The sequence below is a fragment of the Nesoenas mayeri genome (assembly GCF_963082525.1).
Source record: "Nesoenas mayeri genome assembly, chromosome: 22".
NCBI lineage: Eukaryota > Metazoa > Chordata > Aves > Columbiformes > Columbidae > Nesoenas > Nesoenas mayeri.
Genome location: NC_137572.1, coordinates 5,394,313 through 5,410,019, shown reverse-complemented (window position 1 = coordinate 5,410,019; position 15,707 = coordinate 5,394,313). Strand labels below are relative to the sequence as shown.

General features: G+C 46.0%; 1 protein-coding gene across 1 annotated transcript in view; it reads right to left on the bottom strand.

Moving 5' to 3' along the window:
• KIRREL3 (kirre like nephrin family adhesion molecule 3) overlaps window positions 1-15,707 on the bottom strand; it is a gene marked incomplete at both ends in the record, with an annotated part of 215,526 nt that overhangs the window by 53,618 nt on the left and 146,201 nt on the right. The window contains one exon of the mRNA XM_080357923.1: window positions 7,436-7,513. Within this exon, the coding sequence (XP_080214049.1) occupies window positions 7,436-7,513 (78 nt within the window). The remainder of the gene's footprint in view (window positions 1-7,435; window positions 7,514-15,707) is intronic.

The window sequence follows — 15,707 nt, the reverse complement described above, 5'->3', positions numbered from 1 at the left end:
GTTGAATAAAACCTTATTTTCAGGTGTTTTCTCTGCAGAGGCTTTCACCCCAGCTAACAAAAGCATGAAATGGGGAAGGACCAAGGTCCCCCCTGTCTATTTTCAAGTATCGAGGGATTAAAATTTCAACTTTAAGTACACTTGGGGTGATTTTCTGCTGTAGCAAAGACAGGGAGTGGGAAATAGAGGCAGGAAGGGGAAAAGAAAGAATGAAACTTCACCCTTGGCTGCAAATTCTGCTGCCAACATGCTGGTACCTCCATCTCCAGAAAACTCCACCGGTGACTCAGCTTCTCCCGCTCCTCTGTGGAAGCTCCTCGATTGAACACTGGTCTGAGCTGATGGCAATGAAGAGCTGGCGTGCTTATCTCCAGGTCAACCTAAATATTTCATCTAGCTTCTAAAGAAGTCAATTCCTTTCTTTCTTCCTTCCTTCCTTTATTTTAAAGCTCGAAATACATACCGTCGCTCATGAATATTGATGAGGATCATTAGTCACTGAACATTTCGCTTCTCTTTCCCTCATCTATATAAAACCTTCATCTTTGTTAAAGGGAGGGGGGGCAAAACCCATCTGAAGTTGTATCTCTGGATGTGTTTTAAAATTAGCCCCATTAGTACATTTATAGATTGAGTAAATACCTATGGGAGCAAACACTGGGCATAAAAGAATATATATATTTATATATATCAGCTCTGAGATTGCTGCCACACTGGAGGTAATTGTGAAGTTCAGGTTCATGGCTTTGTGAAGAATCACAGCAGCGGCCCTGGGTACTAAATAACCGTCACGTTGGCTGCTTGGCCAAGGGGAATTTCACTCACATTCCTACTTATTGTTCAGGTTTTTGGCCATGGCTGGTCCTTCTGTCTTCATCAACCTGCTAATGGAGTTCAGATGTATTTAGGGAATACAGATGGAAGGGTTTGGCCAAGACGCAGAAAATAGCTTGGGGAGAAAAAGAACGGGACAACAATACAACACAACAGTATTGCACTATTTCTTTACAATAAGAATGGATTGTTAGAAGGGTTTAAGAAAAAACAGCGAGATACTTTGCTGGGCATTTTGTGGTATCTTTCTGTCAAACCCAACAAAGTCTCGCTTCACTGAGAAATGGGAGCGGGTTCATTTTGTTGGCCTGAAACACATCATTTCTTCCGATTTGTCACAATAGCTGTGAAATACCACTGTTTTGAGGCTCCTTTCTTACGGCAATGGTGCATCTCCCACCTTGGGACCCGGGAGCGGCGATGACATTACATGACCTGACAACATGCAGGGAAACCAGCAGGGAACAGAGCTTTGAAACTATTTATTTAAGCTTTTTCATGGTATAGCAAAGCCCCGGGCTCTCTCTTGGAAGCAATGGCTTCCAGATAATTTGAGAAGCTGAGAGAGAATCACGCTACGGTGTCCATGCCAGGAGGATCCACAACATCATCAGAACGTGATTTGATGACACAGCCAGACCTGTGTGTCCAGGTTCTGCTCTGGTGACCTGCGTCGACTAAGGAATTATTGCCAATACGGGAGAAAAGCCAAATAACAGACCCCCCAGGCTGCAAAAACAGTTCTGAAGAGAGGGGAAAATTAAATATTATCAACATATAAACAGGCTGGGAGGCAAAACGTGAGGGCAGCACAGAGATGAGAAAGGCAGAGTCTTCAGAGACAATCCTCATGTCTCCTTTAACTTGTGCTCCGCTTGAAAAATAAACCAGCTAAATTACCTTCTCTCTGCCCTTTTCAGGTGTATTTTGGAGCTTTTCCCCACCACTTGCCGCATTTCTTAGGCACACATCCCATTTCAGATGCCCTCAAGGACCTAATGAGGAGTGCAGGGGCAATACTCAAGTAGCCAAGATATTCTAAACATCCCTAGATGTTGATCCGTGTTTATTAATGCTTAAGATCCCCAAAAAAGGATGGTACGTGGTTTCCACCTGTCCAGGTTCTCCCGTATGCACCTGATGGCAGATCAGCAAGAGAAGCAGCTCCCAAATTATCTTATGCTGGCACTTGGTCAGCAGGGAAGTATTGTATCCATTCATTTAAGACCACGCAGAAATAGCTTTCCACAGGGGACCACTGCTCCAATCAATAGACAAAATTATACCCTTGGACCATTAACTGCTACAACAACACTGTTACTATAAAACTTGCGAGCTCAGTACCAGATTTATAGCCAGGGTGGCTCAGCTGTGCCACAACTGCAGAAAACTGGAGCATCATCAATAAAAACCCCTCTTTTTGCCCTCTCCAAAGTGGGGGAGAGTGGCAATAAGACAGGGAGATGTTTCCTACCCTGCCTGGGTGGAGTTTTTGCTCAGGTTTCAATCACATCCCTGCCTTGTTTAGCTAATAGACACAAAAAGCATTGCATGAATATCCAGAAGACCTCAACATCTCTAACTTCTGCAGGGTTTGTTCCATCTTCCTTCTCAAACGCCTCCCGCAGATAAAGAATAAAAGGCTCAATGTAGGTTATATAGGAGATATCAATCCTATATCAATCCCTAAGCAATCCTAATTATGCCTTTGTGGGAAGAAACAGATGACAACGCTTGGGGTGAGGAGACCTTCCAAGCCTTCCAAGCCCTGAGGAGACAGCACCTTTATGGTGATGACAGCAAAGCTGGCAATGCCAAGTTCTCACTGCATCCCATGGGGAATTTATGGAGATCAGACAATAACAGACCCACCGCTACAGTGGATCCAAGGAGATTTTGTGCTAGGGAACCTGTAGCTTTGAGCAAAAGCTTGGCAGAGATCCCATTTTCAGGTTGCAGAGTGATGCAAAGCCTTGGAGGGCGAACGGTGAGAAGATGCTGGGATGCTCAAGAAGACACTGGGATGCTCAAGAAAATGCTCAGGCTGTTTGAGAGACCTCTTCCAACACTGGGCCAGAGAATCATTTGAAGTTTGAGCTTTTCCAGCAGCACAGAGGTTGCTGGTACCTCGTAGAGGAGCAAGGTCAGTTTTGACAGGGATAAGAGGAGCTCTGGCTCAGATTTATCCTCGAGACCGAGGAAGATTGACGCTCAGCCTCTGCTGCTGCAGATGTAAAAGCCACTTGAAAGATCCAGATTAAGCATCCCCATAAATTCAAGCAATTCTGAAGCAGCAACCACCTTGCTGGGCTGCTACCGGGGGGCATGAATCCGTCACCGCATCTCAGTGCCGCGCTCTAACAGGACATTTTCTTGTCAAGGAGCGTTCGCTGAACCTGCTTTGAACCACAGCAGGAGTTCACACAGAGAGGCATTCGGAGCAAAAGCACAGCCAGCTTTGCTCTGAACAAGCCATTTTTTTCCCCCAAAAAAACAGCAGGGGCTCCATCGCAGAGTCCCAGCTGGTTTCTCTCCAGGTGGTAAGAAGAGCCTGTTGTAGGAAGGATGCTCAGCCTATCAAGGGCTTCAATATTTAGGACACGTTTGAAAGCCGAAACCCTGCACCCTTCGGTTTTGCCAGAGCTGCACATTCCCTTTGAGAAGCTATTAAGCAGCAGACGAATCGAGCAACCTTTCATCGACAAGTCACTCGGCCCTTTAAACGATCTCCAAATAGTGTTTTCTTCTTATTGCTTTCTGCAGTTTAACAGCCTCGATTTCCAAGTTACTTCGGCTTATGATAAACTCCAGATCTATAGCGCTTCTATTCTCTTTGGTCTCCCTCGCCCACTTCTTCTTTATGTTTTTATTAAAAAAAGATCCAGGAAAACAGATAGCAGATTAAAAGAGAAACAAATTGAAATGGGTCAAATGTATCTTGCTTAGATGACAGCCACCCTATTAGATACTTTTAAACAGGACAAATAATCTGCTCAGAAGCACAAGTGGGCTTTTACATTTATTCTAAATTACGAACCAAATGATTGCAGCCTCAAATGGAAGCTCTGGCTAATTGCACTAATATGTCACTAATTCCAGCACCAAGGAATGGGGGGAAAACTAATGATTTTCACCATTTTACCAATTATTCAATTTAGCCCAAGGTACGTCATGCAAACCCTGGGTTGAGCTGCTTCTCCATTTTGTGATCTACGATAAGGACTGAAATTCCAATTATTAATAATGGAGGAGCTAGAATTATTCTAAGGACAGGCATGAGATAATTATAAGCCATAAAAACAGCACAATTCTCTCCCCATGTCTCACAGAACCAAAACCCATGTGCAGGCTGGAGATATGCTGAAGACAAAAACAAAACCTCAATGAGTTTCCCATTTTTGAGGTACGTGGGTGAATTTTGTCATTTTGGGACCTCCACCTTCCCTTGGAAAGAGGCACCAGAGCTTTGCATGAGTCCCATCACCTTTCAATAAGATCCCAAACAAAATAACCAAGGTGAGGTTTGCAGCTCAGGCTGCAAAACTTTAATTCCTCACCTTCCAGGCTCGCAAAACTCCAGGTTTTCCTTACGGTCACCAACAAACCCCTCTACTGGCACACAGGTCTGTGTTTGCACCTAAACCAGCTGGTACCGAGGAGACCACCTGCATATTAAGGTGATTTGAAGCTACAGCAAATCAACGAGCAGGGCTATAAACCAAGGAGGGAGCTGAAAAGGGGGAGTTTGTCCTTCCTCAGGTGCAGATCATGAACCGTTAGGTGGGTCAGGAGGAGGATGCTGCACCAAGTCCTCCTTTCATCCCCATTTTCAGCCATGACCATGAGGATGAAGCTCACCCACCATCCCTGTTAGTGGTTTTATAAATGGCAGCCAAAAGTGGCATAATTGCTGCAGTGATGCTTGCTAACAACTCAAGTTAGACCTGTCGAGAAGTCAAAGGCAACAGAGAGAAGAAGAAAAATAGCAGGACATGTGGATACTGGCCTTTGGCCACCTCAGAGGGAATAGAAAAACAAGCCTAAATTTTCAGATTAGTTTGAGATTCTTGTTCTTGGGGAACTCAAGTGACCCACCTCATAGACATCAAAAATCTTACCCTAAAATCACAAGCCCAGCATCACCTCTGGTCCATGGTACAAACCTCGGGACGTCCATCCCACAAGCCGCAGCTCCCACCGATAAGCTGATCTGAGGAGAATTCCAGCCCCTTGTGAGCAAACAGCACCCTCCTCCCCATTACGTATCTATTTCTGAATGGTAACAAACAGGCAGCAACATCGGGTGGAGCAGGTTATTAGCAGGATGAAGACAGATGGCAGAGGATTAACTCCGAAGCGTCTTTATTGCAGGGCCGTCATTCCAGACGGCCCTTCCTCTCTCGGCAACTGTCACCGGGCTTAATTTCACCCCACAACTCACAGCGGGTGATCCCAGCACGCGGACGAGGAGATCGTCAATCACAGCAAAGGGATAAACCTACAGCAGCTACATTTGAGAAGTGTCATCACGTTCCCCAGCCCATATGCACCCCTAAATCCCACCAAAAAGCGATTCCTCCACGCCAACAAGTCCTTTCGTGCTTCTCTATCCACGAGTGCACTTTGGAGATGTCTCTGTTAAGTGACAGCAAGGTTCTAATGATCCCTGTAACTACCCATTTCCACTACGACGGAGACCCCACATCTCATAATTATCGCATTGCCCCACTGCCTACCTCTGCTTTCAATTCCTCCAGCTACCCTGTAATTATTAATAGGGCTATTCATTAGCACCGCCACGCAATAAAAAGAGGAAAAGCTCTCACTTGGCACAAATATAAAAGGGGAAGTGTCTCTCTCCAAGGTAAGTGGCCCAAAGAGTCTGGCTCAGGTGCTTTGGGGATGCAATTCTTTGGCTGTACCTCTGCGGATGACCAGACATTTGAAACCCCCCCGGGCTCGCGTGTCAACCAGCATGGATCCGCACTCAAATCCACCAAAACTCTGGGAGGTTGGAGGTCTCTGATTGTCATCTAGTGAAAACACAAGTCCTAGGTGGTCTTTGTAGCCATGGAAATTCCCCGGCTTTGGTTTTTCATTCTTTTTTTTTGGCAGATTCTACCTTTAAATGTAACGTTTAAACGTAATGGTCCTGCAGCCTGCGGGGGCCAGAAACTTCACATTGTCAGGCAGGGACACTTTGTTCCCTGTCTCACACAAAAGCTTTTACTTTTGGCTTTTCATGTCTCTTTGTTCTCTCCACACAAAAGCCACGTTCTGCCTGAAAAAGGGGCTCACTCTGGAGGCAGATGGGGGCTTAGAATCCATGGTGAGGGTTCAGGAGCTTCTGTGAACCAGCCTAGAGGATCGGTGGGATGTCCCGCTGTGTCCACAGGTTCTGCCAGCTCTTGAACATGCTGTGAGCATCCCTGGGGTGCTGCAGACTCTCAGACACCCCATGAGCATCCCCAGGGTGCTCCTGCCCACCTGAGCACAACCACAGGAGCCTTCTCCAAGAGGCTTGAGGGGCAGGAAGGTATCAAGATGGAGGCTGTACCTTCTCACGCTGCTCAGATGAGACTTTGCCACCCGTTCTCCCAAGAGGCAGCCCCTTCCTGTTAGAAACACGCTCTAATCAATGTTTCAAAAGCATGTGGTAATTAACAAGCATGAGGTGAAGCCTTGCAAAGAACTTTCCCCATGTTATCAGCTCAGCATCGGGGCTCCTGGGAGCCTGAACAAACCTTTGATCTTCTAACTGATATTTGAGCCGTATACTCGCCTCTACGAAAGAGTTTTACCCTGTGAAGGCTAACGCAGCTTTTACTCTCGTAAAGACAAGGCTTCCTGCAAGCATAGACCCAAAACAAGGACTAAATCCAAGTCTGGATGGAGTTCATGGTTCCCAGAGTAACCTCACAGGTCGACACGTTCTCAAGACCCTCCCATCTCACAGAGCTGTTGGATATTTCATCTTTTCCTGAGATGCTGCTGCACCAGGGTTTGCTCCAGAAAAAGGAGCCAAGCAATGAAGCTACCAGCAAGAAAAAACGCCAGCTCTTCTGACCGTAAATAGTTTTTGTTTAGTTATTATGCTTCATAATTATTTATGATATTTCTATGGATTAATCAATGCTCATAAAGTACTTGGGGGATGACTGGAATATAAAACAGGGAAATTTCAGTGAGATCTCCGTCAGAGTGCAAGGGTTTGACAGGCAACAGAACAAGCTGCAAAGACGCTGAGAACAGGTTCTCTGGATGTGTCAGGCTGAGGCACTACCACTCAACTATAAATGCATAAACCACTCAACTAGAATAAAATGAGTAGATGTACCGATTGCTGGAAGACCTTCCCACGTGACAGATCCTTTCTGTAGGAAAAAACAACGGATTTTGGATGTATGAAACTGATAAACTTGTGTTCTTCTATTGCAGCTTCACACATGGGGCTTCCCACATCCACACCTACAAAGGTGTTTCAGAGATGAAAGAAACAACAGGATTTTCTCCTTGGTATGAACAAGAACCTGGCGCATTCCTACTTTGCAACGAGATCACTGAGGAGAAAAGAGGGATAGAAGGTGGGGAATCCGCTCACCTTCAGTCATCCTGCGGTACTTCTCCTTGTACATGAACCCCAGCACTAGGCAGCATCCTCTTCCCGGGAGCCCCAGTTCTGCAAGAGAAGAGAGAGCGACGTTAGGAGATGGGGCTGGGGACAAGAGTGAGGACACGGGGACGCTGCGGCAAGCAAAGAAGAGAAGATAAGTCCAGCTTGGGGCACCTTGTGACAAGCAAGTGACCCTCTAAAGCGCCAGAGTCTGAGGAGGCACGTGCCTTTGGTATTTGGATTTCTTAATGGGGCTTTCTGACCATGGGTAACAAGCACAGCGAGATCTGAAGGCGGCTTTTTCCAGAAGTAGGCTGCGTGCGTGCGCGCTCTCCCCATGCGGCAAAGAACTCGAGTTCTTCAAACAAATCCTCCTGCGTCGCAGTGGAGAAAAACGAAGGTACCACGTCCCCGATGCTGCCTGTCTGCGGACCTGCCGAGCTCCTCGGGGGGTTGTGCGCTCTGCAGAGCCCCGCTGATCAAAGACCCTTTGATGTTTGCTTGATGTGGCCGTGGTCCCTTCAGAGCCCCCTCTAAAGACTCCCCTTGGGAGCGTCGCAAAGTTGTGCCGCCCGTGAGAGGGTTGAGGGCACAGTAACAGCTTCGGATAAAGCCCAGCAGCCTCGGCTTTTAGCACCGCGATGCAAACGTGGGTTTGAATTTCATATGTGGGCTGTGTCCGGAGGAAGAGGAGAGCTGCTCACCACAGCGTGGTGATGTGCAGGGAAGACACGTGGATTTACCAGGGTATATACGCATTACCCCTCCGTGATACTGGTAGCTGCAGGGGGTTAGCACCCTCCTCTTGCGCACAGTGCAAGAATCAGAGCCTAAATGCAGAAAATAATGATTTCTTTTTGATACCAGAACACTCAGGGTACAAACAAGACTTGCAAGAGCAGTTCCTGATCCTAAGGCTCCCGTCAGGGAGGACATTGGCATCTGTCCGAAATAAATCCATGTAAGTCCCACTGAAGTCAACACCCAGACAAAAACAAGTTTCTTGAGATGCTTAGAGTGAGCTGAGATTTCATTGCCCCCCCTAAATCCACATTGCTACCTGAAGAAAAAATGGCATATCCAGAACGCAACTTACATCCCCTACCCGGGACACTTTGGAGGTGTTTGGAGCGCCCTCGCGGGCCGTAAGAGGTGGTGACTCAGATGTCGAAAGATCAGACAAATCAGGGCAAATGAATCAACCATCCGCATCCTCAGCCATTTCTTGAATCAGAGTCCTAATTAACAGGAAGAGTTAAACATCAACCACCTCCTGTCTTGGATGCTAACGTGGGAACCAGCCCTCTCGCTCCACGGCACAGAAGTGACATGATTTACCATCCCCGCACATGCAAATACACCAAACAAAGTGTTGACTTGCAGACTGGATGCCTCTAAAACCCCTGATTGCTGCCAGGGCTGCTGGTTTTAGCCGAAGGATGTTTAACATGTTTAGCACAAGTTTAGCACAATAACTAGGATCAATAAGACCTTGCTGAACTTTGAGCGGGGTTTCCATGAGAGGTTGCACGACACCTATGAAATAAAAAAACCCCAGGTGCACGTGGCCAGACAGCTGCGAACCTGCCGATAGTTCACACACAGACTGCAAATCAGCTCAGAGGCCTTTGTGTCTTTATTGATAGGACAGCAAAACCACATTGATTCTCATCGAGCCTTCGCCGAGCACCAAGGTATCAAAGCATAATTAAAACAACACAATTAGATTAGCGTCGCACAAGGTGGCACAAGCGGAGCTGAGCAAGGCAGCATTCCCTTCTTACTAATTTGGAATGTGTGGATCTTTTCCCGGACGCATAGACCTGGTGTGACGGGACCGTCACGTTCTTCATCCCCAAACGCCATCAAGAACCTCCTGAACCAAAGCTCCCATCAGGCAGAACATCGGCATCTAACCAAAATAAAACCACACGTGCAATCCCGCTCAACGCCAGACTCAGACTAAGGATAGTCAGGGCTGAGCCACGTGGGCTGGATCCAGATTAAATCGAGGTTATTACCCATTTGGAGCCTGGACCAGCACACACCAGTATGGGTGTCTGTCTCCCATTCGCCGCCCTGAGGGATGCTATAATTAATGCTTATAAACCACTTTGATATCCCACGATGAAAGAAGCTATACAAGAACACCACTTTATAATAATTCATACCATAAATTTGCGAGAACATGCAAAAATCTTCATAGCTGAAGGCGCCTTTAAATACTTGAGAGTGCCTTTAAAAGGTGAAATACTTCAAGAAGCCGCTTCTGCCTAAGGACGTCTCACCACTTCATGGCTTTTAGTGGCTACCTAGAGCTAAAACAGTTCAGCAGATATGCAGAATTTAAATGTTTTGGCTGAGATATCACTGAAAACAGAATATTTTAACCCATGCGTGTCTCTCATCACCCAAAACAAATCCCATCCAGTTCCTTGCAATTGCATTTGATTTTTTCCAGCAGAGCTCAACGAGTTATAGTTGAAGTTTATTGTCCCGGGCACTTTGAGGTGTGAGCTTAAGTCTGGCAAATACCTGGCAGAATTGTGGTTTTCTACTCGCTCAAAAGCGTCTGCGTTAATCCACCTCCAAACCTGCCGAAAACCCACTTAGACAAAGCACAAGCCACAATTAAGGGCAGCCAGCGACAAAGAAGCAAAAGCCAATTCAAAGAAACAAGTTCAGCGTCTTCTACAAAGGGATTTTTTACGCATAGACAAAAAGATTTCCCTCCGCTGGCCCAAAATACGGAATCCTCCTCCTTTTTGCTCACTTCTCCCATCATTTGGGATTTTCTTACCCAATTTCAAGGCAATTTCTCTACCCACAACTCAGGGAGGGAAATAAGTTTCTCATCAACGGGCGCAGAAAGGGCTAAAGCTGCAAAGCCATAATAAAGGTTTATTATCAGAGTTGTAATGTGTACTGTTGTGGAGCTGTATCCCACCAGGAATGATAATAAACATTTAATAATTCAATAATACCTGTTTAATAATTTTTCAGCTCATCCTAATTGCAAGTTTATTAAAGAACGATAAACTTTCTAATAATTGTAAAGGCCTAATTGCAACTCCATTGCTTATTTAATATTGAGTTAATTATATTGCAACTAAGCTATATTTTCCCATACATATTAAATATCAATTAGCTGTTTTAAACTATTGATTTGTATTTAATTAACTATGCTATTATATACCAATTAAGCTCTTATAAGAGAAGCAGAAACAGCTGGTCTTTTAGATTAAATTTTCCAAACTTTGTATTAACATGTTTTTCTTCCACAGAGGTGGCAATTTGCTGTCGTAAATACTTTTCCGCTCGCATGTTACATTCGTGAGCTTTGTTCTGAACTTCTCTTTTCAGGATGGGGAACATCGACATTATTTGCCAAATAACCCAAATTACCGCCACATTTCAGCAAAGAGCAAAGGGATCCTTTAGCACATCGTTTCTATATTACACTGTTAAGTCTGCAGAGCAATTCGAGGTCCTCAGAGATGGAAAAAAGTTACACAAATGCAAGTTATTATTAAATCTGTGCCTGGTTAATTTATAAAAATATACTAAAAAACAACTGAGAGGAGGCCCAGATGAGAAAACGGGCACATTATTGCTTCAAATATGAATGAACCAGAGATCGGTGTTAAATGCTGGAGTTTTATTCTATAGCGCTCTGCAGAAAAGTTGCATTTATAAACCCATTTATTGTGTTATGTACTCGTGAACCACCTTGTCATCATCCATTTATTGCCCAAATAAAAATCCTAAAAGCAGAGGATTAGTGGAGCGTGTCCCTGCGGGACACAATCCAAGTTGTAAGGATCCATCAGCAGAGGAAACCAGATGGAGTGGAGGCATTTGCTCCGAGATGGAAAAGGTGACTGTGCCAAAGGGCAGTTTTCTACCAGCCCCAAACCCTGCAAGTCCTGTCCAGATTAAAGAGAGAAGGTATTAAAGGCAGAGCTTGCAGAAACCCCGCCTATGTTCTGGTCAAAGACTTTGGAGCAGCCAAGTCTCCTCTCTTGCCGATGCGTGAAGACCAACTCAACTTTGATAGAGGAAAATTGCCCCGCAATGGAAATCCTGTGAAGTACCTTAAGACCTAAATTTACCTTAAACAAAGAGAACTTCTGGTGCTGAAGCTTTGAGGCTCCTTAAAATTTCTACCAAACATTCCTCTGGTTAAAAACTGTAAGAGAAAATGAGGAGAAAAGTTGGGTGCGTGTATTTTCATCGAGGTTGTTTCACCGCAGAGCCGCCCAGGGGAGGTTGTCTCGGACAAATAGCAAATGCCGTGATATATCACAGTACAGTGTAATCCGGCTCCTCAAGATGCTTTGAAAGGCACCAGCACCAAAAGCTTCTAGAGGAAGAGCAAAGAAACAACACAGTGAGGGACTCTCCCCAAGAACGAGCTCGGCCCCAGTACCAGGCAATTAAAAGTTGTTTCTTAGCAAGAGACACGACTTGCAGAAGAGGGAAAAAAAGAGAGAAGGATTCACACTGCTGAGCAAAGAGAATTATTTCTGTGTTCCCCGGCTAACGAAGGGGAAAAAAAGAGACACCTCCAAGGCGTAACTCAGCACTGCCGTGTTCTGAAGAGCTTTTCTGATTTTCTATAGTGGCAACACAGAGACTCTGGTCCCTAAAGTTCAGTACATGGAATCTGTGTTCCCCACTCTCCTCCATGGCTGGAATTCCTTTTCCGAACCTCCAACAAACACGGCCTATTTGAGGAGCATCCAGCAAGTGCAGAAGAATCCTCATAAACCTCAAATCCAGGCATTCTTCGGATTTTTCTTTTTAATTTCCCCTGAAATAAAGAAGTTAGAAGGATCTGCTGTAGGGAAAAATCATCTACCCCAGAGTAAGGGAAGGGGCTTTCGGTACTTGAAGCTTCTTGCATGAATGGCTTTTGTACCTTTGGATGCAAAAATATCTGTTTATACCAGCCAAATAATCCAAAATGCTTTGCTGAGGTCTTTCAGCAGCCAATTCCATGACACCTCACCTGCAGGAAAAAGTGTTTTTCCTGTATTTCCAGTTGTAAAACTCGTAAATTTCACAATGTATTTGTTTTATTAGAAAGCAAAGCAAATAAAAGGTTGTGTATAAACAGAGTCTGCTAGTAATAATAAATCAACTCCTATTTTGCACTAATGAGAGCTCGGATAGGACCAAGATCCACATCTTTTGACTCCTTAAGGACATTCTAAAAGCAGAACTGGTGTGAAGTGCCACTGCTCCCCCAGGAGAAGGCGGCGATGGGAACGCTTTGCAAAGAGCCTGGGACGGCCCCACGTGCTCTGACGGGACCTGGACACGTTGGAGAGGAAAAGAATAATAGAAAGAACACTGGCGCTGTTAAGGTCAGGTCTATTGTGGCACTTTGGATCAACTATGGCAGCTTCTTGCATCTGAAAATGACACGACTGTCAGAGATGGGGAACCCCGCCATCCAACCATCTCCACCAGGAGACCAGTGACAAGAACAAGTCACCTTGGTGGGACCCTCAACCACAGGTGAACCCCGATTTCCTCCTGAACTATTTAGACCTCACAGAAATTTGAATAAGAGTTGAGGCACATAAATAGCTTGAGCAATCTCATGGTGGTGTTACTAAACCATTATGGATGAGTAACTCAGCCAAGGGAGCTGCAATTTGAGATTAATCCCAGCTGGAGGTGCATTTGCTGCAGTTCTGACTCTTCCCCTTCCATTAAAACACGGAGAGGACAGCAGGAAAATTGGTTCCTACCCTCCGCCAATGAACAAGGCGCCGATGACAGCGAAGGGTGAAAGCCACAAGACTTAAGGGGTTATCTAATCACCCCATCTCTGTCCCTTTCCACAGAAAGGCTGCTCTGATTGAGGCATTGAAGCTTCGCAGCGCGCTGGCTTCAGCCACGCTCGGCAGGAGGGGAAAAGAAAGCGGGTGGGCAAATTTCAGGCCGTGGAAGGCTGATTGCTGCCCTGTCCAGACCGGTCCTTTGGAGAAACAAATCCAGCCCCACCGGCTGCTGCTTCTGTTTGAGTCCCACCATTCCAGGGAAGCCGCAGAGCACCCACACCTCATGTTGCAGCAGCCTAAATCTTTAATTCTGCGATACTTTCTTGTCTCCTGTTTCCCCTTTTAGAGCGCTATTGGTTTCCCGATCGACCAGAAAACTCACGATTTCTGCAACTGGTCCTGCTGGCCAGGTCTTGACACTGCAAACGCTTTGCTGGCGGTGCCCCAAAAAAGGCAAGGAGTTCACACCACATTCAATAATTCCTCCAGTCCTACAGATGCAATTATCACAGGGAAGAGCTTAGAAGGTAAACAGGGGAAGACGAGAATAAGGGAAGAACTCAGCACCCTGCTTGTGCCCTCCAGCATGCACAAGCTGCAGGGAGCTCTTATATTCCACAGTTCCCCCTCCTCATGACAAACCTTGCCCAAATTAAGCCCCAGCTCCCAGCTGATGCCAATATCTGCCTTTACACACCTCCACATATTACACCAAACCCTATAACTTATTGCAAGCATCTCGGTTTCCACTGCCCGGGGACACCGGTCGTAACTTGAACGATACGTGAAAACAGCTCCCCTGCTTCCCTCAGCACACGCTCTCTCCATCCCATTAAAAGTAATGGGGTGAGATTGTCCAAGCCCATTACTTTCGATGGTTTCGCTTCAGCCAGACAACTTAAAACTCCCGTATCCTCCAAACAGGGAGCAGGGCAGCTCCGAAACTCCCCACTTCGTTACTGCATCTCACGTTCCAGCTTGCCAGGGTTTAATTGGAACGAGAGCCAACCCTGCACTTCGGTTTGCTAATTGCCACAGGAGACGCGAGTGTTGCTCACACTGCTGACGAGCGTCTCCTTGCTCAGCAGCTTTTGCTGTTTCAAGGTGTGGGGTTTTGTAAAACAGTTAAAAAACAGAAGAAACACATGCAAACACAGCCACAGGAGAGATGCTTTATGAAGCTCTTACGTGCTCCAACATTCAGCTGGTGTTGGAGGGAAAGCGGAATTGCAGGGCGAAATATTACAAAAAGCCAAGCGCAAATCATATATTTAAGACTCATCACGGGAGCTGTAGTTCGAGTACTTCTGAACTGTAATTCTAAAAATACACCGAGGATAGAGACAGGCCAGAAGTCAAACCACTTTGCCTCCATGACACTTTGATGTTGCAACATGCTCAGAAAGCTGCGTAATCAAGCACGTTTTTGTGAGTGCCTGAGAAATCCCATTTCTGACCTCGCCTTCTGCTCTGGTTCCTGGCAGAGCTTCACCACATAAAGCCACATGCCAGGTGGGGAAGAGACCCACAATGACATACCCAAGACATCAAAACAGCAACCAACCATCTCAATACCTGGCCCAAAAATAAGTGGGAAGAGCCAATGAGTTAAATGGTTGACCAAGTTGCCGAGATGACACTTGGAACCAAACGATGGAAGTTTTGAGCCAGACTTTTCTTGCCCCTGACCTTCACAGAGGAGACTACGCTCGATGTTGTGCCATGTTGGGTGCCGAGTTTATCTGCCACCGCTTCAAAGACATTCACGTCTTGCTGCTCACGGCCCCATCCAACCCAGGACAGATTGTCATACATTTTTCAGCGGCTGGAGCAGAGCGCAGCAACTGTGTGATGAGCATCTTTTTCTCCGCTGCACATTTCATCTGTAAACTAAGATTAAATACCTGGAGGGGAAAAGAAAAAAGCCGCGGGAAAAAAAAAAGATAACATTAATATGTTTTCGCTGCAGAGTTCACATGAGTGAGCAAACAGTTCAGATCTGTGGTCGGGGCAACTTGTGGGGGGAAGATTTCCCCACATGCCTGATTAAGTTCTGTGGTTTTCACCAAGATATTCCTTCTGTTGGTGTGTCTGCACCTTGAGATTTGGATGACCAGGGCAGAAAGGTCTGCAGTCCCCCGAAAGTGAACAAGGGGAGGAGAGCTGCTCTATTACCCACTCAGGTTTGAAGTCTCAACTCATTTAAACCAAATAAAACCCATTCCAGTCGCCTGTCAAGCCTCAGGGACCTCACTTTCCTGCGACCTCAGGCAGAGATAAACCGAAGGAATTAATTTTATGTATTGCTCGGGAGATTAGGGATGGTGCCAGCTGTTGGGAAAGAGAAGAAATCATCAGCTACAAGTGCAGCAACCATCAAAATGTTATTGTTCATCACTGCAACACAAGTACCGGGCCAGTGTTGCCAATAAGGCACCTTGGATGGCGAGCATCTTAGATCACCATTT